The following is a 23,551-nucleotide window of genomic DNA, read 5'->3' on the forward strand; positions in this document are numbered from 1 at the left end:
AAACCATTCCAATGTTCTCTGAATGGGGCGGCGGCGTCATCCTGCAAGACACCACTACTAACGGGATAGACATGTTACACTGTAGGATAAAGGTGATCAGACAGATTTGTTCCAGAAAAATCTCTCAAGCAACATTTTTCCTTAATTATATAAATAAATAAATATATATATATATATATATATATATATATATATATATATATATATATATATATATAATATATATATATATATATATATATATATATATATATATATATATATATATATATATATATATATAAGAAGACTCATATATATATATATATATATATAGGTGTATTTATAGAACATTTCTTTTTGCTGTTTTTCTTTCAACTTTGGCCCATATATTATCTTTTTGTATTCTTCTTATTTGTGTCTGTTGGCAGCCTGTAATAAAAGTGTTAACAGTCCCATCACTGAGGCCTCCTATTATATTTGTTTCCACTCTCAGGAAATTCCTACAGTACATGGACCTTGACCTGAGCACTAATATTTTTATTGTGGTTTGTTCCTTCCCATTCCTTGCAATCTAGTTACTGTACTTCTGAACTTCTCTCTAAATCCCACTGCTTCTGCATCCACTATCATTGGCTTGGAGATTCATAGCTCTGTTGTTGTAGTGATATTTAATATTTCCGTGTCAGAATGTGATTTCTACAGATAGCTGCATTAAAGTAGCTGAGCTGTAATCTCTCGTGTGTGCAGGGCGTACACATGCGTGTGTGCTTTGTATGCATTATGTGAATGTTAAAAGCGCTCTCGCCTTGTTTTCCTCATAGCAGAGCCTGTTCGTGGCATTGCTGACAAACATGAAAAACCAGCAGAGAAATTAAAAATTGATCACACTGCGACGGTATTTGCACATACTTCGGGCTTGTACGCTATCAGCAGGTCTCTTTGCATGATCCGTGCAAAGGTAGGAGGTCTTACAGGCCTGTCGGAATGACAGAAACAGGAGTGAGTGAGAGGAAGTCAGAGAGGAAGAACTCCCTGGGTAGGACGTGTGACTTTAAATCGTGCCCTGTTTGCACAGTGAGACGCTCAGGGAGCATCCAGAGTTTGACTCGTGCCTCTCTTTCTGTTTATCTCTCACATTCTCTATTGTTCATCTCTCTCTCTCTCTCTCTCTCTCTCTCTCTCTCTCTCTCTCTCTCTCTCTCTCTCTCTCTCTCTCTCACTTTTTGCTTAATCATTTTCTTCTTCTATTACACACTCATTCTCCCTCTCCCTCCTTCTCTCTGTCTTCCTCCCATGCCTCCTCAGCATGCACAGTCTGCTTTCTCTCCCCCACTTTGATATCTTCATCTGCCCTGCCAAAGCACCAGGCTCTCTGGCATGCATGCACTCCTCTGAAAGTGGATTACACTCTCATCACTCCTTATATCTGTTTATTTAACACTGAATTCTTATTACTTAGGGTTCTTACATTTTTTGGCATTTTGGAGAATTTGGATAATGAGTGTTGGTTTAGGATAAAAAAAGATTAAAAACAGCTAAATGTGGGAACATTTAACCGATCCCTATGAACAAAACAGCTCAAAAACTTTTCATTTAAAAAGATAAAAGAGCCAGTAGAATTATTTTGTTAATTTATGATATTAGGTTAGATTTAGGTGTATTAGGTGTATAAATTAGCTGTGTTAATAATCATGTCAATAGAATGCCTCAAAGCTAGTAAGAAATATCTACCTGTGTGCACGTGTGTATATTTACCTGAGCATCTAATTGTGTGTCTTTTCTGCATGATTGAATTTAGTCGTCTTTCATCGTCAGTTCAAATATCCAGCAGTGGAGGAATGTGTCCAGTGTGTAAACAGGTTGATGTAAATGAATGCTGTGTATTGATTCTTCTGGTAATGAGTTCCTGGAGACAAGATGAGTATCTGATTCATTGAATAGTTTTAGTGTTCTGATGTTTCTGCTTTGTCACTCATGACTGCCTCACTATCTCAGTTTATTTCAAGGCTTTCCAAACATGTTCCTCAAGCATTTCTGATGTTCTGCATTTTGTTGATTATTCTTGTTAAGCAATAAATTTTTTTGTACAGAAGTATAATGCAGAGAATTAGAAGAAACTCTGAAACTGGCAAAGCATCCAAGCTTTAAGACACAGACCATCTGGCTTAGAAGCATGTGAGCCAATAGATTGCTGTGAGCTTGTCCTCACTCTTATCTTTTTGAAATTTTCAAAGCACAAGATGGAGAAAAGATAGAGAAGAATAGGTGATGGGATCAATCGATTGATTTTGAATTTTATTTTCATTGTATTTTTTAAGTTGTATGCTTACATATCCTGATTTCAGGAAATTCATTTCTTCAGTTATTACCTTTAAATAGATACATAAAGTCAAGAACAGCTATTGTAACAATACAAGCTGAACCTATCCATTTTCTGCCTGTCCTTCCCTCTTCCTACCCAGGTCCTACAAAAAATGTTACCACCTACACTTTCAAGATTGGATTATCCACAAAATCCTTTCCTATGTTCTAATTAATCCCTCTTGACACATATTAAATGCAAAGTGGTCTAAGGCAAGCCATTTTAACCATGGACTCTATTTAAGAGATGGTTGAGTACAAGCCCCATCAGATAAAAGAACTCTTGCCCTGGAAGTGAGGTATATGTTACCTGCATCACTAATGCAATTACTTACGCTTGGCTAATTTCCTATACGAGGGGTTTTATTTGTGGCCTGGCCAGTATCCTGTCCTGAAGTTGCACCTGCAAGGATGGACAAATCCACGTCTGTTGGGGCAGCTCAAGTTAAGTAGGAGATTTGACTCTGCAGTGATGACTCGTAACTGTCATTGACTTTGCGTCTGGCATTACATCATAGTAAAGAGCGAAGCTACTTAAGATTGGGGGTCAAAGTAGAAGTTAAGCTGTATATGTAGATGCTTGTGTCAATTTGATGTCAACCTGGAGGTGAGTGAGTGAATAAGTGTTTGTGTGTGTGAGTGACTTTCGTTGCGCTTTACTGACTGACACATGGCCACTCCGGTTGTGCCTCACCCTGTTGCTGACAATGATGCAATCTGCTGTAAACACATTAAACCCAAGCCCTCCTATATCAAAGGCCTACTGCAGTGTATCCCAGTCCACAGTGCCCTCACTACTCATCAGACCCAGCCCTCGGCAGGTAGCCCGCATTCTCCTCAACTCCAACCTGGGCCCAGGTCAGTCGTCTCCAACCTTACCCCCACCTCCCCCTCTTCCTGTTCAGGTCCCAGTCAGTGCCAAAGGTGTGGGTGAGTGACGTGGTACTCTGGCTGACCCTGTCTCTTGGCACAGAAATTGATTTAATGGGATTAGTTGGGTAATGCAGACTCTGTGTCTGTTCCTCTCACCGGGGCCTTTTTTTAGCCCCAACCGACTAGGCTCTGCCAGCATTCATGGGGTTGAGGGCAGCATAGTAGCATGCGCAGGCCAGTTGGAAGGCCAGGATGGGTCTTATCCAGAAAGCAGAAACAGCAGGTCAACGTGGGTGCTCAGGTATGAGCTATTAAACAGACACATTTTGAGATTTAGCTGCATCAAAATGAAAGGAATTTAAACTTGATACATCTTTATTTTGTTCTTTTATATACATATCATATATGTATTAGATGCCTGGCCTTCTTTTGCATTTCTTGCACTATGTTTAGGAAAGCTTCCAGCTTCCCATGTGTGGCCATGATTAGCTTTGATAATTGCTCAGGCTAGCATGTGGAGCAAATCTGCTGTCCATGCAGCTCAGTGTAAAGCCACTCATGACCACTATCAAGCTTCTCTCCTACTTTTTTCGCTGATAGTTCAACATGTGATTTTTAATAAGAACTTGAACAAACCAACACATTCTTAAGAATTTGTCCCCAATGGTTCTATATTGCTTCATCTGAAAATGCACGTTAGAGAGTGTTTTGACCTGCACTGATGGGCCGTGTCATGTCAAGTTTCATGTCGGCCTGAACTGTCCAGCTTTATGACAGCGGGTCATATTTGAATGGCACAGGTGTGCTCGGGCCTCTCAAGGGTCGGCTTGGGCTGGACCACTTTTGACAGCTCATGTGTGTTAGTGCACAGGTGCACAGGTGCATGTGCTGAACACCTGTCCACCCGTGGCCCGAGGACACGCAGGAGCTAGAGTTCCAGCATCAATGCCTAGAACTTCCAAATCATCCCCTGTCTCAGGTAGACATGTTGTGCCTGGGGTACATGCATCTATTGCTCTTTGTAGAGGTAAAAACCACATGCTAGTACACACAAATGAACACACACATGAGTATCTGATTAGGGTGCTTGCACATTTCAGGCTGTTCTTTTGTCTACATGACAAAAATGCAGGAATTGACATTCATGGACATTTCACTCTCCTACTGTTTCTAATCAACTCCTGCAGTTAACATCTTTTTTGTTTGCCTCTGAGAGGCAAAAATGGCAAACTGTATTAATTCAGATCACACACAGTCAGGTTACAGCTTGGGGAATATTTAATTTAGACCCTTATTTGTTCTGTATTTATAATTCACTTCAGCTCAGTATTGTGAATATTGACACTTAGTTGGTGGTTATGTTGAAGACAGAGAAACATCCCTTTTTACTCTATGAGCAAGAGCGACTGTCTTAACACACACTCATATACACACAGTGTTGTGATGCACTTTCCTATAAAAGCATCATCCTCCCATTTTATCTAAAAATTCTTTCCCCCACCATCAAGCCCAATCCAGACTTCCATAAAGAAGATAGAAGAAATCAATATTTTGCTATTACAAGCTAACATTTATAAACTTTTATTTAGCTTTTACACTTCTCCTGTCTGCTATTAGATGACTCCATCTCTCTCTTAGTTATGATAGGGAGGGTAAAGTGCTCTATATAAATCAAAATGAGAAGTGCAGAAGATCATCTCGAGCTCACCTGCTTTAGTGTTTCACTAAGGTCAGCCATTTCCCATCCCCTTCAGTTTAATACCATTTGGTTGTAGCAGTAAAGAACAGGACAGTGCAACTAAAATGCTTAAAGCTTTTTTTTACTCTAATTTTTCACTGTTTTATTACAGTATCTTTTGAAAGGGTTATCCACTAATTGTTGTCCCATGATATAGCACTAACTGTTATGGCAGCTTATGAAAGGGAACAAAGAATTATTAACTTTCTTTTTGATTTTGATGTATTTTGCATCATTAAAGACCATTAAAGTATATTGCAAAGAACAGATTTTTTTTCCTTTTGCCTTGCTGTAATTGCAAAAAGTGTAATCTTGTATTGTTTTTTTGTATATTTGGTGCAGAAATGCAGTTTCATTCACAGGGTAAGAGAGTCGAGGGAGAGAAGGGGGATTAAAAGAAGGCAGAGAGAGACCTTTTGTAGCCCTCTCTCCATCATCTGGCTCTGCTTGTTTGTTAAAATCAGATAAAAAATACACAAGACATGGCTGATAGAAGTGCAAGATCACTTCCCCCCTCTGAGACAGCAAAAGAAATATGTACAAACTCCAACAGTTTGTGGGAAAAGAACACAGTCTGAATTAATGTATGAAGTAAACGAAAGAAAGGATGGTTGTATAAGTAGCCTTATCACAGAGAGCAGAGAGATATATAGGGAGAGAGATGAAAGCTTGCATACTCAGGCCTAGCTGGATGAATTTTGATCAATTTGGTCAGCTTCGTACATGGACAGTGTGCAGAAATATAAACACAATTAAGCAACATTGAATATAAAATTCCTGCTTTGGAAATGGACAATGAGTTCTGTCTTAGAATGATAAAATGTGAAATCCAATGGGGTGAAGAAAAAAAAGCCCTGTTGCATTTTGGTAGTTTTGTTTAACTCTCTTAGGTGAGACATTTGACCACTCCTCATTAATCAGTGACATGAAAGCTACGACAAGCAATTAGTCTTGTAGCTGTGGTCAGGGACACAGTGGCAATGCTGTTGAGTTAAAGCAAAATATGTCATGTCCCTTTCCCAAAAAAACAAACATATCACTTTCCACCCAAAGTCAAACACGCACTGGGAATGTGTGTGGCTTTCCATGGTTATAATCTGGCTATTCCAGACATCACAATGTGTAGCCCTCTGGCAAGTTACTGAAATGCTTTTGGAGTAAAGTTTCAAATGCTTCAGCATGTCGACCCACTTGATCAAATATATCATCTATAAACCAGTGCGGGTGCACAGTACCGTCATAACATTTTAGAACTTCAAACAGGCTTGGTATGGAGTTACTGAGACTCTTGGGGTCAATACTGTAAAGATGTGGAATGAAACAAGGATTTAAATTGCGCCAGCAGCCCTATAACCAACGACGGGTAGTAATAAAACTCAAGAGGATTGACCATTTTGGACAAGGATTGATGGCCACGGGTGATGTTGAGGAGAGGGAGGGATTAACGAGGCATTTAGGCTTCAAGTAGAAGCATGGGAGGGATGTTATGTTAAGCGTTTCAGATGAAAGTGAGTCCACTTGCTGAATTGCAATGGGTTTTCATGGAGAAAGGAAGCACTGGCACCCATAATACATGAAATCGTATCACTTAGCAGCTCAGTGCAGATAAAAAGATGTTTGAACTCAGACATAATTTATCGGCGTAAAAATTCTCCCTGCGTTCTGTTCATGATTTATGACTGGGAGTATCTTTCTCCACCCACACTTTAAGCACCATCTCTCATGCTCTCTCGCTCTCTCATTATACTTGGTGATAACTCGTAATAGTGTTTTTCTTCAGATGGTTCCAATGCAAGTTGACGTTGTGCTAATGAGTAATGGATCATTACTTCACTAAAAATTAAAAGGTGGACCACACATGTTCATTAAGTGCAGCAGAACTCTAAGCCACAATGGAGAAATAATATTTCTTTCTGCATATTAAAAGTGGCACCATTTAAAACCTGAACGACTGAACTTGATGTTGAGAACATATCTAATACAGTGCTGCTCAAATCATTTTGCCAAATAATTTCTATTTTGGCAGTTAAAAACAAAACTAATAATATAAAGATAATGCATAACATACTGTTATAACATTTAATACCATAGCACAGTTGAAGCCTCAAAACTCTGGTCAAAATGTGTTGATGAATGATTAATTATATTTAAGCTCTACCAGTAATTTCAGCTTTAATGTTATGATATGTTATTGTTTCCAGAGTAATAGCATATTCCCCAGAAATCGTGTGACAGATAGCGAAAGAAAACTGTTATTTAAAAAAAAAAAAAGAAAAAAGAAAACATTTTAATCAGTGATGTACTAAAGCTTTCTTTAAAGAGACATTTTATCTTATTTAATATTCATGGGAGTCTTTGGTATCAGCAATTCGTAGCAATATGTTTTCTGTCATAAGAGAGTCTTCAGGAAAGAGGAGTTTGTACTTTATAGTTTCTCATTAACATGACAAGGTGCATTGTCTTAACTTCAAGAAAGAGGAAAAAGAGGGAGCCCTGTGAGGAAACGACTGTTTATAGCTGCTGTATTATAACTCGTAATAGTGAGTATTATAACTCACTATAACTATATAGTGTTTTCTATAAAAAACACTCAGAAAGGTTTTTCACTGGAAATAGTTTGGTTTAGATATTGACCTTGTTATATTTAACAAGTATAAATGTCATAAAAACTGATTTTGGTTTAGATGTTAAGATGGACATGAATTTATTCTTCTGCTAATTAATTGTTTGTATCAATTATCTCATTTTACGGTTTATTAATTAAAAGTAAAAATCAAAATCGGGGTTTTTTGTGGTGGCATGCCATATAAAATAAACACTTATTTACTTGCTATCAGAGATCCCTTTACACCCATTTTGATGTTTTCACACAATGTTATCTACAACAGGTTTCTCATATGGGTCGGTAGCCATGCCGCCTTTGGCTTAGTTTTACATCCTTTGATCAATATGATATGCTGTGGGGTGAAAGTTTGCTCCACTTTAAGTGCTCTCTCCCTCCTGACAGGTGAAAACATATCGATCATTTTATTCTATCTGCTGCTTTCCTCTCTGACTCTCACCTCTGCAGTCAATAGCACAGGATTGAGAGTCTCCTGACCCTCACCTCTCTCACACACAGACCCATCACATGCACACCCTACCCTTGTAATCTTGTCCTAGCCAAGCTTGAGATCGCTGATTTAATTTTGATTAATTGTACCTGGCTCCAGGGTCACGGTGAGTTGTTACATTTGTGTGTCCTACATGGTTGTGGGTATGTATTTAGAGGGGTGCGTGTGTCAGATGTCATCTGACCTTGTCAGGCACAGGTCTACAGAATCAAATAAAGGTGGGATTTGTGTGTGTTTTTGCCCTCACAGCAAGGGCAGATTGAAATGTGCCTCGTTTTTGAGGTCAGTATAGTTGTGGAAGTAAACCTTGCCTGGAAGCTACAGCACTGAGCCTGCCTCACTCAGGTTCACTTCTATGTTACACCTGAGGTGAACCTATGTCTCGGTTCATCTTCGCTCTCATTTGCAGGGAGAGTGAATGATAATTATTCTCTCAGACTGACATGGCATGAAAAATACATAACTCTGGGGGTAAAGCAGCCTATCATGAGGTTAACTCTTCCTACACTTGGTTTGAATCTTTACACAAGAAATCTACTCTTTTAAGATGCCAAGATTTGGTGTTTGCTGAGATAATGTTTGGGTCGGCTGTTTGAACTGAACTTTCAGCCCTCTGCTAATTATGTTCGAGCAGTTTCCATCAGTGGGCTGACACACCTGGCTGCTTAGTTTTGTATTTTTGCTAAGCAATATACATTACTGCATTTGGTTTGTTGCTATTTAGATCTGTTCTGCGATATCTTTTTTATTGCACCCTCTTTACACATGGACGTTATTGTAGAAATTTTACCATTAAAAGGAATGTGTGAGAATGGGGTACAGAGTCAAAATTGGTGTGGACACTAAACAAAATAGAAGTTATACTATATACAGGACATAATACAGATACTAGTTACTCTTCGAATAGAAGCCAAACCTTTACCGAAAAATAATGTTTCATTTGACTATGAGAACCTTTAGAAGCAGGTAATTTTACAAATTGGCAAAATGACAATAGGAGAACAACTCAAAGTGAGCAAGGGAGAAGAAATGTGAGTAAAAGGGATTGAGGAATAACAGTGGTGTTAACCTTTTGTACCTTTATTAAAAGAGTGAATTAGCAGCAAACTGAGAATGTGAAAACAGAAAACAAGATGCAAATCCAAGTTTTGAAAAAGTGTGTTCTCAAATCATTTTTTGTGTTTTGGGATTTGTTATATGCCATAACCTGCAGGATACTTTTGAAGGTTACAGGTATAAATGACTCATTGGTGATATGTTACTGATGAAGGTATAGCAATAATGTAGAGGCTTTGAGTGTCAAAGTTGCTAACACACACATGCACACACACAGGATTGTATTATCCACTTACAACAGCTTTTGGGCAGCTAGTTATCTCTCCTTGCCATTTTGAGCTACATTTCCTTATTTTTTAGTCTTTCACCCTCCATCTCTCCTGTCATCAGCACTCTTCAGACATTCCAAGGCCAATGTCAAGTCTTGAACTGCTGTGGACTTTATTTCCCAGGCTCACTCTTCTCTGTTGAAGAAATTTTTTCTCCCCTCTGTTGCCTCTTTCTTTCATTCCATCTCCTGACAAATTGCAGTCTCATCCTCACTCCACAGTGCTATCATAGCACAGCTGGACTTTTTCAAGGTCAAACATAGGTCTGAAATATCAAAATAACCTACAGTACAGTAAAGTTTTCTTGGGTTCATATACCATTAAGATTTTTATTTATTTTTTTACTGTTAATGGTATGTTTTTTTAAAAGTTCAAATTACTTTCTTTCTTTCATGTTACTTTGTGTATATTAGGGTCAATCAGAATAGCCGAACTAGGCAAGTCTGTATGACTTCAAGCCTAATTCATTATAACAAAACCTTATCTGTGTCTACCTCTGACTCTCCTGGACATTTCTTAGAATCTGAGGGCTCGGGGAATCCCATAGCTCAGCCCCTGTGTCCTCCTTCCCCTGTCTGTGCTGAAACAAACAGGGGAAATCCAATTTAAACAACCTCCCAGTGGTCATACAGACCCCCCGGCTGGCTCCTGGCCGGGCCCCTGACGCAGGGGCCATGTAGAAAGGACAGTGTCCGGAAGTTCCTGTCAGCTAGTGTCCTCACCATCACCGCCGCCTGACCTTCAACCGACTGCAGCACTTCCTCTGGCCCCTTAGATGAGTAAACAACAATGTCTCGTTCATTTGAAGTCCAGCCACAGAGCCAAATGTAATAACATCATTCATGGTTTGATGTGATGGTTGAATAACAAAAAAAAAAAAAACAGTCCACAAGTTTTCAGTAGAATTCCAATCCTGAGTCTGAGATTGTCATTGCAGTGTGTTGGTTTTGTTTTCCGTTAATAGTTTCTGTGTTGATTTGGTGTTTTTGCTCATTATCTTGAAAGCTGTTGTATTGTCAATTTGGAACCCACTTACAGAGACAACCATGTTTTGAGCTGAAATATCCTGCTACTTCATGATTCTATCTGCATGAACTCCTTGAAATATCAGCGACCCACTTTCATATTTCTGTACCGGAATGGAGAGCATACCATTTGCTAATGTATACTTTATATATTCCTTATGGGTGTAAAATTTTTTCAAAATCTAGTTTTGCCTAGTATTATTAGTATATTGTATTATATACTCAAATATCAACATAAATGTAAGGTCTACACCACACCTTGGCTTTTGCTCCAGGCACACACATTTGCACACACTTTGTAAGGGGTTGTTCCCTGCTTGCGCTGAGTGTATGTGAACCCTATTAGCACATTCCCAGATAGCAGCCAAGGCCCTCTTATCTCCATCCACCCATTAATTACACTTTGTTCCCCTAAGTGATCTATTTATGCTCCGCCCGCCCCTACTGCCCTGTCTAGACCTATCTCTCCACCTCCCCTCCAAGATAACAGTGCTAATGCAGGGCTAGCGAGGTCAGAGCAGCCTGTATGAAGTGCGGTCCTGTGCATTAGCTGCTGCTACTAAGTCCATTCTGTCTGCCACCCACCATACCTGGGCCCACTCGTAAAATGACCCTAATTGAAAATGGCATCAGAGCTAGATTAAGAAACTCTCACACTCTGGAGTGGATAGGGCATTTTCACCTGAGAAGCATGAAGGGCTCTTTGGTTGTGAGCAGTCTTGAGGGTGGAAGCGCATACATGACTATTATTCATTGACGTAACAAAGTCTGGGTCAGTGATTAGACCATGTTGTTTTGGTGGATTAAACATTACTGCTGGAACAGTAAGGCACAGTTTACACCTTGGTTTTTCATGCATTTTATTATATGGATAGTATCCTTATGAGGGTTTACAATTGTACTCAAATCCATTGCCAGTTAACTGCATTGAAGTTCCATTACTCTATTGCATGTAATATACAAATGATCTCATTATACCTGACAACCCACTTGACAACCGAAGTTTTTTAAAATACATCGTGACAATCATGACCCCTCTGGAATCCTTTGAAACCCTGGCATGGGTTGGTGGAAAGCAGGACCCGTGAGATTTTTTTAATCATGAGATTAGGAATTCATGACTGACCATTTTGTCTAAGTGTTTTTGATAGTATATAGAATGCATGTTGTTGAATTCAACCATTTTATACTACCATATCATACATTCTTTCTAAATTATATATAATACTTATATAACTCTTTGGGATCTAAATATAAAAATCTATATACAGGTTCCTTTCTGAGAATATCTTTAAAAGTGGTATTCAAATCCAAATAAAATTACAGCAGATTACTTATTCGAAATACACATCACCATCCTCAACTCATGATATCTTAAACGCGTGAATTGGCGTGAATCATTCTGACCATTTTGATCTGATTGTTTACACACAATCAGTATGGAAGACACATGTGCCACGATTCAGTCTGGAGAGCTCGCTTCTGTTTTGACTCCTGCTACTCCTAATGTAAACACACTCAGACTTCTGCCCTTATTTCTGTATTGACCAGCGATGGATTTGTCTTTTCACTCTGCACTCCGATACTCATCCAACATTCTGTCTCACTTACCAAGGTCTCTGATTTTATGAGACACATGGTGTACTTGAGTAGCCAAGCTGTAAAGAATTTGTAGAAAATGCCTTGAACTGAAAATTCTTTTGAAGTGCCATGTGTTTGTTCACTTGCTGTTGTGGAGGTGTTAAACATGGACTGTTCTATATTAATTAAGTGCTGTACTTTAGGACGCCTTTCCCAGTGGAGGTTATTAGAGTGTTTCTGGATAGACTTGCTGAGATTTGGACTCTAACCTTATCTGACATCCGTTCAGAGTTAACACGTTGTGCGTAAGAGGTCAGTTGCATGCTAAAAGGGAGAACAGTGAGAAAAGGAAGTGTACGTGATGTGTATTCTGTGAGTTTTTGTGCTTGTGCATCTGTTTATCTGTAGGCTTATCTGAAGAAGCCAGACAATGCCTGTTTCCTTCTATAACCTTCAATGTATGCAATACTGCTCATTATCTTAGCTTCATGCCCAGAGAATTGTTGCCATGACATTCAAAGAGTAGTATGTTTAGCCTGTGCTGCAACAGCTCTATAAACACAATGTATGATAAGCACAATATAAACAAGTGATAAATATGATTGATTGGTGAGTAAACACTTACAGTAACATAAAAAATAACTAAAAAAAATCCTTATTTTAAAGTTTTCTGTGTCTTTTATGCTTTTGTCTTCAGTGACAACTTCTTCAAAGGAAGTCTGACACGTTTAATCTATGCACATGCAATTTGTTTTTCAGTTGATCTGCTACATGTCATTGCTTGTTCTTGACACATTCTATTATGCAGGGCTAAGCTTGTGTGAATTAGTTCGCTCTCAGGCCTGTTTCTGGATCGCATTGTACACAGACACTGATGCTAAGCCTTAGTTTGTTTGTTACAATGTGATATATATATATATTTTTTTTTTTTTTTTTTGCTCACCTCATTCAAAAATTCATCTTTTCCTGTTTACCTGATGGCTTCAGGGAGCAACAGTTATATTATAAAGAGCTTCTAGTGCTAGACAAGCAGCTGGGCTTTTTAATTGATGCCGGATAGCTCGCTGTGTGTGTGTGAGCATGCGTGCATGCGTGTGTGTGCAGTCTTAGACACTAAAACAATCTTTGTGCCTGGTGTCTCACCTGAATCTCATTCGACTAGCTGCCGAAACATCAGTCACTCTTTGAAAAAGCTAGTTCTAGCATTGGGTCTGCCTCATCTATTTCATAAATATGCTAGCACAATGATGATTAGCCACAGGAGCTTAGGAGCTGTTTGCTCTCTGGGCCTCCCCGTCACTTTCATTTGCTTTTCTTCCAGCTTATCTATGAGATATGCAGTCATTTGAACAAGGCTAACTTAATCATGCTAACGTGGGCTGAGGCTGTTTGACTTGCCAACAAATTAGTGCTCAAATTAGCCTTGAAATGTTCTGTAATTTTGCTGAATTGTCATGGATGCAGTTCTTTTTTTCCCCCCTACAGTGTCTTCATGTGGCTGAGTCACATGGTGTAGTGAGGTACTGAAAATGATGGAATTTGTGGAGAGCACTTTAACACCCATATATATTTAAATGTAATTTACCTTCTGAACCTCCATGCTAATGAGTAGCTGTTGTTTGGCCCATCCTTGACCTTCTAATATAGAAAGTAATGTACCACTGCATCTGATATCTAAAGCTATCTTTACTAAGAGAGGTAACTGTGTTGTGCAAAGGCATAAGGTTACCTGGAGCAGAATCTCAAATTATCACAATTGTCTGTCTGTCATTTTCTGGCTATTTTATGTAAGGCTGTATACCAGCTCAATACTTACAGGCCTTAAGTTAAGCCACCTGGCACTGAAGGTACAACACAGCTCACTGTGGGAACTTCAGGGTCACACACTTTTGGAATCTCATAGACACACATTGCTGTAACCTTATGAATACATGCACATACATGAAAACACACTTAGAACCTTATGGACACACGCTTTTGGAGCATCAGGGACACACACAGGTCCTTGAACCTGAGAGACATGTTATTAGAACTTCGGGGACACAATGCTGGAACTTCAGGGTTACATTGCTAGACCCTCAGGGATGTGCACTGCTGAATCTACAGATCACACTGCATGAACAAGCTGCTAGAACCTCAGGAACCCACACTGATGGAACCTCAAGAACACATTATGCAGGAATCTCAAGGATACATGCTGATGATGCCTCAGGGTTGCTCTTCTGGAACCACAAGGTCACACTGCTTGATACTCAAGGACTCACACTGCTGGCATCTCAGGGACACACTACTGGAATCTCATAGACATTCACTGATGGAACCCCAGGGACACACACTTTTGGAACCTCAGGGACACACACTGTTGGAAACTCAGGGAGACGCTGCAGAAACCTCATGGACACGCTGCAGGAACCTTATGGACACGTTGCAGGAACCTCAGGAACCCATCGTCAGTCCTTCAAGGATACATGCCATGTGCTGTACTCATTTACTGTTACAAACTCCACAATGTGAAGTGCTAACTTGAACACAGTCTCTCTATAAAATGCTTGAAACATTCATTCATCTTTCTAATTTATGTTTGTGTAATGAGTTCTGCCTCTGTTTGCTCCAAGAACAATACTAATTAAAGTAATTAAAAGAGGCAGAGAGTTGGGAAACATCAGCACACATCCTTCCTCTCATGGACAAGTGTTGTTTTTGTGTTTTAGGTGCATGTATTTATAGATTTCCTGCTTTGTATCTGCAACTGCGTGTATGTTTTTTCATACATTAATTTAATTGCACTCAATACAAACAAGACAGGCTTTTGTCACAACTGTAATAATTGTACAACTGTAATAAGTGCTCCTGGCATTTGCAGTAAGAGGCAATATAGAGTTTATTTGAGTGTGGTGTGTGTGTGTGTGCGTGCGTGTGTGTGTGAGAGAGAAAGAGAGCCGGATTTTTTTTTTTTCTTTTTTTTTTTTTTTTTTTTGGGGGGGGGGGGGGGGGGGGGGGGGTGTGTGTATGGAATAAATATATTTGATTAATCATCTTCTGATTTGTAGCTTTACATCATTACCAACGTGTGTGATACTTAGATGCGTGATAACATTGGCACCTGTTCTCACTTCATTAGTCCTCAGGACAAATATTCTCAGATCCCTTTTTCCATGTCCAAGGCATGCACTGGTGGAAGCAAACTGCCAGGGCTTTACAGAGCACTGCTGTCAGAAATTCAACTATCATGTGGAGTTTTTGTCCTCATGTTCCCTTATGTTCCATGTGATTGGATCTGCTCGAGCCAGCTTAGCTCCTTATGGAGTAATGTCTCAACACTGTTCACCTTTTATAGCTCAAACTCAGTGTTGTACATTCAGTGTTATTCATAATAATGTTGTAGCCCAGATATTTTCAATTGAGTTAATGTAAGAACAATTTTGTAATGCAAGCTCTCCTTACTTTCTTTCATTTTTGTTGTTTAAACAATTGTTAAATTCATAGATACTGTTATTTTTGCACCAGCAGTGTAATTATTGCATATCAAAATGCCCCCTAATAAGAGCCAACAGTTTTGAAAATTAGATGAAGTATGCCAGTCGTGTTTAATCAATTAACAGACAGGTTTGAATGGCATGCTACAGATGGAGGCTAATAACAGTCAGTCAATTTAGATTTTTTTTGTCTGGCTTGTGGTAGTTCAAGTGTGTTGTTACTGTTGATGTACCTCAAAGGCAGCTGATACTTTATCTTCAGTCAGGAATATCATTTGTTTAGAGATGATCTCTCTCTCTCTTTCTCTCTCTCTCTCTCTCTCTCTCTCTCTCTCTCTCTCTCTCTCTCTCTCTCTCTATCGGTGTGTTTGTGAAGGATATTTATCCCCTTTATCCCCTAAAGATCCAGGAACTACCTAGTTATACTGAAAGGAATCCAGTACAATTATCAGGAGAGGACATTAAGCATTATTTCATCATATACATTCAATCTGCTGTTGCTTGAAAGAATAATCCCTAAAAAAGCTTTCATACAAGTGTGCTTTTGCCTGGATCATTTCAGTGTCTCAAACTATCAAACTGTACAAACTGCACTGACTTTTGCATTCTGGTAAAATCTTGTCACCATTTTTTGTAACAAAATCAAGGTACAAAGCAAAAAGAATAAATAAAGAAACTGCATTTAACAGTGAGTCAGGGACACAGTCCCTTGAAACATCAGGGACACTTGGACTACAAGAACCTTAGAGACCCACTGCTGGAATATCAGTGACACACACTGAGAAAACTCGGACACACACTGCTGGAACCTCAGGGACACAATGCTTTAACCTCAGGGACACATGCTGCTGAAAAATCAGGCACATACACAACTGGAACTGCTCTCTCTCTCTCTCTCTCTTTCTCTCTATCTCTCTCTCTCACTCACACACACATGCACACACACACAACCTCAGTGACATATATTGTTGGACCCTAAGACACACACACACTGATGAACTTTTCTCAATTTCTGTTCTTTTAGAAGCTCTACAATGTGAACAGTGTCACTGTAATATGTCTGCAATTTAGATCTGCCTGTAAAGAGTTCTGCCTCTGTTTGCTTCTGTGGTTATGTGTATGTTTTTCATACATTATTTGCACACAGTATAAACAAGGCAGGCTTTTGTCACAACAGTATTAATTGTAATAAGTGCTCTTGGCATTGGCAGTGAATAGAGAAGAAGCTTAGGAGGGTTTTTGTGTAATGGAATAAATGTAGATTTGAATTTTTCATCTTATGATTATATATGAATGTAATGTTTATCATTACCAAGTTGCATGATAGTGTGATGCGTGATGACATTGGCACCTGTTCTCACCTCATTAGTCCTCAGGACAGATATTCTCAGATCCCTTTTTCCATATCCATGACATGGAATGGAGGAACCGTCAAACTGCCAGGACTTCACAGAACACTGCTGTCAGAAATTAAACTCGGACACTAAGAGGGACACTGACAGCAACCATGATGTGGTGTCTTTGTCCTCATGTTCCCTTATGTTCCATGTGATTGGAGCTGCTCGAGCCAGCTTAGCTCCTTATGGAGTAATGTCTCAACACTGTTCACCTTTCAAAGATCACCCACAAGGGTTTTTTAAGACTTTTTATTTTATGTGCAGACAAATAAGCATTTTTGAGATTTCCATACATTGGCTTTAATGTTAAAAGAATGAAGCAGAACACAATGAAACACCCAGTACACACAGTCGTTGGTGATTTTTATTTCTTTTTTATTATGTTTACATAATTATTGGAATCAAAGATGCCATTATTTTGCAACAACTGTGTAATTATTGAATATAAAAATGACCCTAATGAGAGCCAAGAGTTTTGAAAATTAAATGAAAGTCATGTTTAATCAATTAACAGTCATGTTTGTATGGCATGCTACAGATGGAGACTAATTACAGTCAGCACATTTTTAGATTTTCTGTCTGGCTTAGTTTTGATAGTTTACCTTCAGTCAAGAATGTCAATTGCTTATGTGTGAGATTTTGGTAATGTAATTATAGCTGTAATTACATGTACACGCATCATTTCTGTGTGTTACCTATTTAAGCTCTGTTTTATTTGTACATATTTGCAGCTTTTTTCCTGCTACTCTTTAACATAAATAATAAGTAATGAAAATTCTTTCCTTGAAGTATTCAATGCCACAGATTCCACAATCTATTATGTTATAATAAAGAACAGTTTAGTGATAGAAACAAAGACAGACAGACAGACAGACAGAAAGAAAGAGTAGAGTAAATCCTTTATTTTCAAAGCTTTAATCTCCAGTGTAAATGCAGCTTACTTTATTAAATAAACAGAGAATAGCCTAAAACTAACACAATGTTTTGACATTGTTTTCACTGATAGAAACTTTCTTGATTTATATCCTTAAATTCCTTCGTCCATTTACTTTATAATATTTTTTTTATTTTGATTTATTCTTATTAGCATTAAATTTATCATTAATATCCTCCAAGAGCTGACAGCTTATGAAAATATTCTCCTGTAAACCAGATTTCCTGGACAATTACAGAGAGACGGTCATCTTTGTTTCTCGATGCCAGTCTTTTCATAGAAACGTGATAATCCATGGCTGCATCATTTAATAGTATAGTATTAATTTTAATTTGTCACTTGACTGCACCTGGTTGTCTTTATCCTTGCTTTTTCAGTGGCTAAATGAGCAAGTGTAATCCACACATACACTACTTACATTTGATACAACTTGGCAATTTAGAGATAGCACGGCAGTGTAATAAAAGCCTATTAGTGAAGCATGCTCTTAAGCCATTGTACGAGGTGATGTCACCGGAGAGGGCGGAGCACCCACAGGGTCGCCGAAGGGACCGGGATCATTTGCATATCTGCTTGGAGACACACTGTTACTGACCCCATAGCCAGGATTAGTGTGAGAGGCTTTCACTGCTCACGAGTTCATTGCTGGTTCAAGGTAACAGAAAGAAAGCCCTCGCCATTGATAACTCCTGAAGGGGAGAGAGGGTGAGAGAAAGAGAAGTAAGGGGAAGGAAGAACAATTGGAGGCTGTGTGCTTTAAATTGGGTATAAATTATTAGTAAGAGCAGTGGAGGCGATGTCTTCTTCTCCAGTGGTGTGTTGTGCCAGGACCTACACAGGTAAAGAGATTGTTTGGGCAGGAGTTATTGACTCGCTGATTGCCAGTTTCGTAAACTTGACCTGAGGCACTGATCACTCGCCAAGCTAGAAAAAAAACAACACACACACACCTTTCCCATCTCGCTACAGCTATCTTCATCAATACTGGCCAGACAAAGGTCAATCTAATAAACATGGAGGTCAGTATCGTGGCCATTTGAGAACTCTTTTGGCATGAGCCTTAGAGGTGCTTTTTAATTGTATCCCTGCGGGTAGGTAATGCTGTTGTAATGCAGAGGAAAGAATAACAACTGGACAAGAAAGATATCTCTAGCCTGTCCTCGCTATAACCTGTCGAGATCTCTTGCAGGGAAAGCTGTTGCAGCGTATAAAATCTCTGGCTTTGGACTAAGTATACTCAATGACATGATGTGAACAAGAATTATTACAATTATCACTAACGGCTGAAATTACAACCAACACCCTGACAGATTGATAGAAAATGACTGCTACTGAAGGCCTAGCTTGCTGTCCTTCATAGTATTTCTCACAGTGAAGAGGTACCTTAAGGACCTGAGGTATATATGTCACTCCTTCAGAGCCCAGTGACCTGAACATGGGAATTCTTTAACCTGCTGCGAAAGGCAGAAACTGAGCCTTTCTGTGGATGAGTTGATAGCTGTGCCTCAGTCACTGGAGAGAACACTCAATCCTCCTCTGCTGGTGGTCACTGCTTCCATTGTTAACCACCACGCATACATCTTAATAAGTGGAAAAGCCAGAAAGGGGATATATAGAACACGATACAGCACAGGCTCTTGTGTAGTACTTCCAGTAGTTGGAGCCAAAATCTGATAAATCTCAAAATAAACGACATGAAATCAGGTATAATGATATGCAGTTCAGATATGAGTGTTCTGTTGCAGCGTGTGATTGTTTAAATGACCAATTGAAATGCCTGTATAGAAGCTCCACTTGAAGTTAAGCTGAATAAATTTTCACCTCAAAACAGATTCTACAGTTAGATATGTTCATACTTATAATTTATTTATCTGCAGTTTACATTTCTGTTTGTTAAATCAGGGGGTAATGAGCAAAGCTCTCCTCAAGGTTTATTTTAGTCCTACCAAGAACTTATTCAACTTAATAAGGCATTGATTAGCTGAATGGTGTATTCAACACATCGCTGCCTTTGTATAAAACTGTTATGTCTTCTGAAAACACATTTAAAAATATTAAGGTCTTGTAATGCAGTAAAGGTTTTTTGTACAATGTAATATGAAGGTTTACAAAGATTAAGGCATAGGTAAGATTAATAGGGCTAGAGACTGTCACTTTTTTAAGTAAATGAAATCCTGCTGAACGTATGTCAATTGTACAACTTTTTTTATTACAGGATTACATCCACCACATATATGATCTTCACTTGTAATCATTATTTGAAGTAATTTAGAACAAAATGAAATTCCAAGAATAGAAATGTATTTAAAGTCATCTGCCTAATGTATTTAAATATTCAATGATTTGAATATGGCACTGGCTCGATTGCAGCCAAGACACAATTTTCTCACACACAAAAAAAAAACAACAACAAAGTTTATCCAGAGGCAAAACATTTTAATTAGTGTGGGGTGTAAAATGTGAGCTTTTTCCACAAGAAGTACAAGGCTACACATCTACATGTTTCTGTGTGTCATGTGCATATCACTTGTTTTATTAGAAGATCTGAATAATAATAATAATAATAATAATAACCAACACACTGCAGTTATGATTAAGTCAGAAGCAGAAGTCAGATGGGACAATTGCATTCTTGACACTTTTTCTAAACATATACACGTGGATGTTTATCAGATATTTAGCTTTTGGTGACTTTTTACAATAATCTGTGTGTAAATGTGTTCACAGGCACTGAGAGGCATGAGCTGACATCATGGAGTAGCTTCAAGTCCATCTTCCGATTCTTCAACGAACATCTCCAGGCACAAATGGAAGAGGGCAGAGTGGAGGAGCAGAAGGAGGAGCAGAAGGAGGAGCAGAAGGAGGAGCAGAAGGAAGAGCAGAAGGAGGAGCAGAAGGAGGAGCAAAAAGAAGATCTGACAGAGGAGCCTAAAGAGGAGCAGAAGGAGGAAGAGGAAGATGGCTCTACGACACTGACTACACAAAAACATGCCAAACATGAGGATTTATAGAATACAGGAATAGCATCAGACCTTCTTGGCCAGGTTGCGCTCTATTGAATAGTTTTGCTTTTAATGCTTTGAAAATATAGACCTAGGGCTGAAACCTCCTTCTATGCTGTCCAAAGCCGTAGAGTTGGGAGCCGACATGTATAAATCAGAATAGCATTTCTGCATTACACAATTATCAAAGCAATATATACTGCTTGTGCCTCCCCCTGGGCTACTGTGTGGGTTTGGTTGCCATATTAAGGCTGTCAGGTGACACTGCACAGTACCGTTAAGTGCCCTGACATCACTCTAAACTCACCTAATGTGCACACACAGGTTTAACCCACAGGTCATTTAGCCCACTTTAACGTTGAACAGTTTTTTTTTTATTCAGTTTTACCCACTTTTACATTGATAAGGGTCTTGAAAGTCATAAGAAATTTTCATCCTTTTCATTTTACATCAAGGATATTAGCACTACATTAAAGGAACTTATTTTGCATATGTAATATGCATATGCTTTTGGAAGTATACCTTTAGACTCAAGGTTTTACCTCACCATTACATTCATACCCACATCATAAAGATTAAACCTACAAAAGTATTTTTAACTAAACTTAAAACGACATATTAAGAATGATTTTAGCCATATATTCTCCATTTCTATGTTTAAAGACATTTTGGAATTTATGACCTTAAAATGAGGGTTACTGATTTCTAAATCATAAAATTAGTTTGCCTTTCAAAATGTCACATGCTATTTTTCATGTACGCCAGTTAAGTCTCACAATTTAATATCACACTGACATCCGCTGCTTTTGCTAAAGCACATAATGTCACTTTCTTAGCATAAACAAAAGACAAATAGAACAATGTGGTATTAGTCAAGGCTTAAGCTGTCGCTCAGACATGACAGCACGTCACCCTGCTTTAACTGAACCTTTTTGTAGATGGACTATTTGAATATTTGTAAGCATAATTTGCATATTTTAACAAATTTGACCAAATGATCATCTTTTAGTCAAAATTAGTGTGATGTGGAGAAATATTGAGAAATGCACTAAATCTATCAACATTAAACTGCTTTTAGTTTTGTCAACAGCATTATTAGTTTAGAATTAAATTGTAAGTAGTTGTGTATTGCAGCGAGACCGGAAAGTAAAAGCTTTGGAATTTGCATATTGGTACATTGATTTAAAAAAAAAAAAAAAAAAACACCAAGAAGACACTACTCTTTTTTTATTTTATTTTATTTTATAATACATTCAACCAAGCTATCACCCAAGACCTGCAAACTTAAACCAAAATCAAAATATATATTTCATATGTAAGTCATGAATCATCTTTTTAATCTATTAATTTCTACCTTTTATGAAGTCCTATTTGCTGTCAATAGACTCATATTTTATTGCAAAAGTAGTTTGTTTTTATTCATCTTTTTTCCTGTGTTTGTATTGTCTTTTTTTAAATGACAAAAATGAACAGGAGTAGTTTTCAAACTTTGACCCAAGTGTAATTTATGACCATAATTTTAGCCTATTATCTTTCATAGAGACCTGGTCACTTTTACAATTTATTTTCGCTTTCTTTTCATCCAAATGCACACAAATTATTTTGCCTTAAATAAACGCTTTTTAACAGTACACTGTGATACAAGCTTTCATTTGTTGTCCAAAAATTGTTTGCTTCACGAGCTGTAGATCATTTTTGTTTGGTCTTCTTAAAAAACAAATCAACACAAATAAAGGTTTATCGTTTATTGTTGGAAATTTAACTTTGATAAGTAAAAAATATCTGCATAGTAACGTGCTAAAGAGTTAGTAAGAAGAGTACAGTACAGTACCATTTGGGAGGGAAGGGCTATCATTTTAACCGTCTAAAGTAGTTGGCGCATTGGCAAGGTAAGCTAATTACAATGGTGCATTGGTAAGGTAAGCTAATTACAATGGCGCATTGGTAAGGTAGGCTAATTACAATGGCGCATTGGCAAGGTAAGCTAATTACAATGGCGCATTGAACTATATATATATTTAGAATTTTTATTATATTAATTCTTTATATTACTCCTTATGTTTATCTTCTGTTCTATGTTTATGTTATGTAAAGCTGCTTTGAGACAATGTCCATGGTAAAAAGCGCTATACAAATAAAATTGAATTGAATTGGTAAGGTAAGCTAATTACAATGGCGCATTGGTAAGGTAGGCTAATTACAATGGCGCATTGGTAAGGTAAGCTAATTACAATGGCGCATTGGTAAGGTAGGCTAATTACAATGGCGCATTGGTAAGGTAAGCTAATTACAATGGCGCATTGGTAAGGTAGGCTAATTACAATGGCGCATTGGTAAGGTAGGCTAATTACAACGGCGCATTGGTAAGGTAGGCTAATTACAATGGCGCATTGGTAAGGTAGGCTAATTACAATGGCGCATTGGTAACTAGACCAATTACAATGGCGCATTGGTAACTAAACCAATTACAATGGCGCATTGGTAAGGTAGGCTAATTACAATGGCGCATTGGTAAGGTAAACGAATTACAAATGGCGCATTGGCAAGGTAGGCTAATTACAATGGCTGTATGTTGTTTGGGACATAGCCAACAGTCCAACCGTATAGACTCAAACCTTAAAGACGCAGCTTTTATTCTTATCGTGAAGGCTTTACTTTCAGCCCAAGTAGTAGCCGGGTTAGAG

At 38.3% G+C, this 23,551-nt stretch overlaps 1 protein-coding gene across 1 annotated transcript in view; it reads left to right on the plus strand.

The window, feature by feature from the left end:
- Positions 1-22,489, plus strand: part of arb2a (ARB2 cotranscriptional regulator A) — a 160,033-nt gene extending 137,544 nt beyond the window's left edge. Inside the window, exon 11 of the mRNA XM_060884383.1 lies at positions 20,593-22,489. Within this exon, the coding sequence (XP_060740366.1) occupies positions 20,593-20,876 (284 nt within the window). The 3' untranslated portion in view covers positions 20,877-22,489. The remainder of the gene's footprint in view (positions 1-20,592) is intronic.
- The last annotated feature ends 1,062 nt before the right edge of the window (positions 22,490-23,551 follow it).

The sequence above is a fragment of the Tachysurus vachellii genome, chromosome 12 (assembly GCF_030014155.1).
Source record: "Tachysurus vachellii isolate PV-2020 chromosome 12, HZAU_Pvac_v1, whole genome shotgun sequence".
In the NCBI taxonomy this organism is placed as follows: Eukaryota; Metazoa; Chordata; class Actinopteri; order Siluriformes; family Bagridae; genus Tachysurus; species Tachysurus vachellii.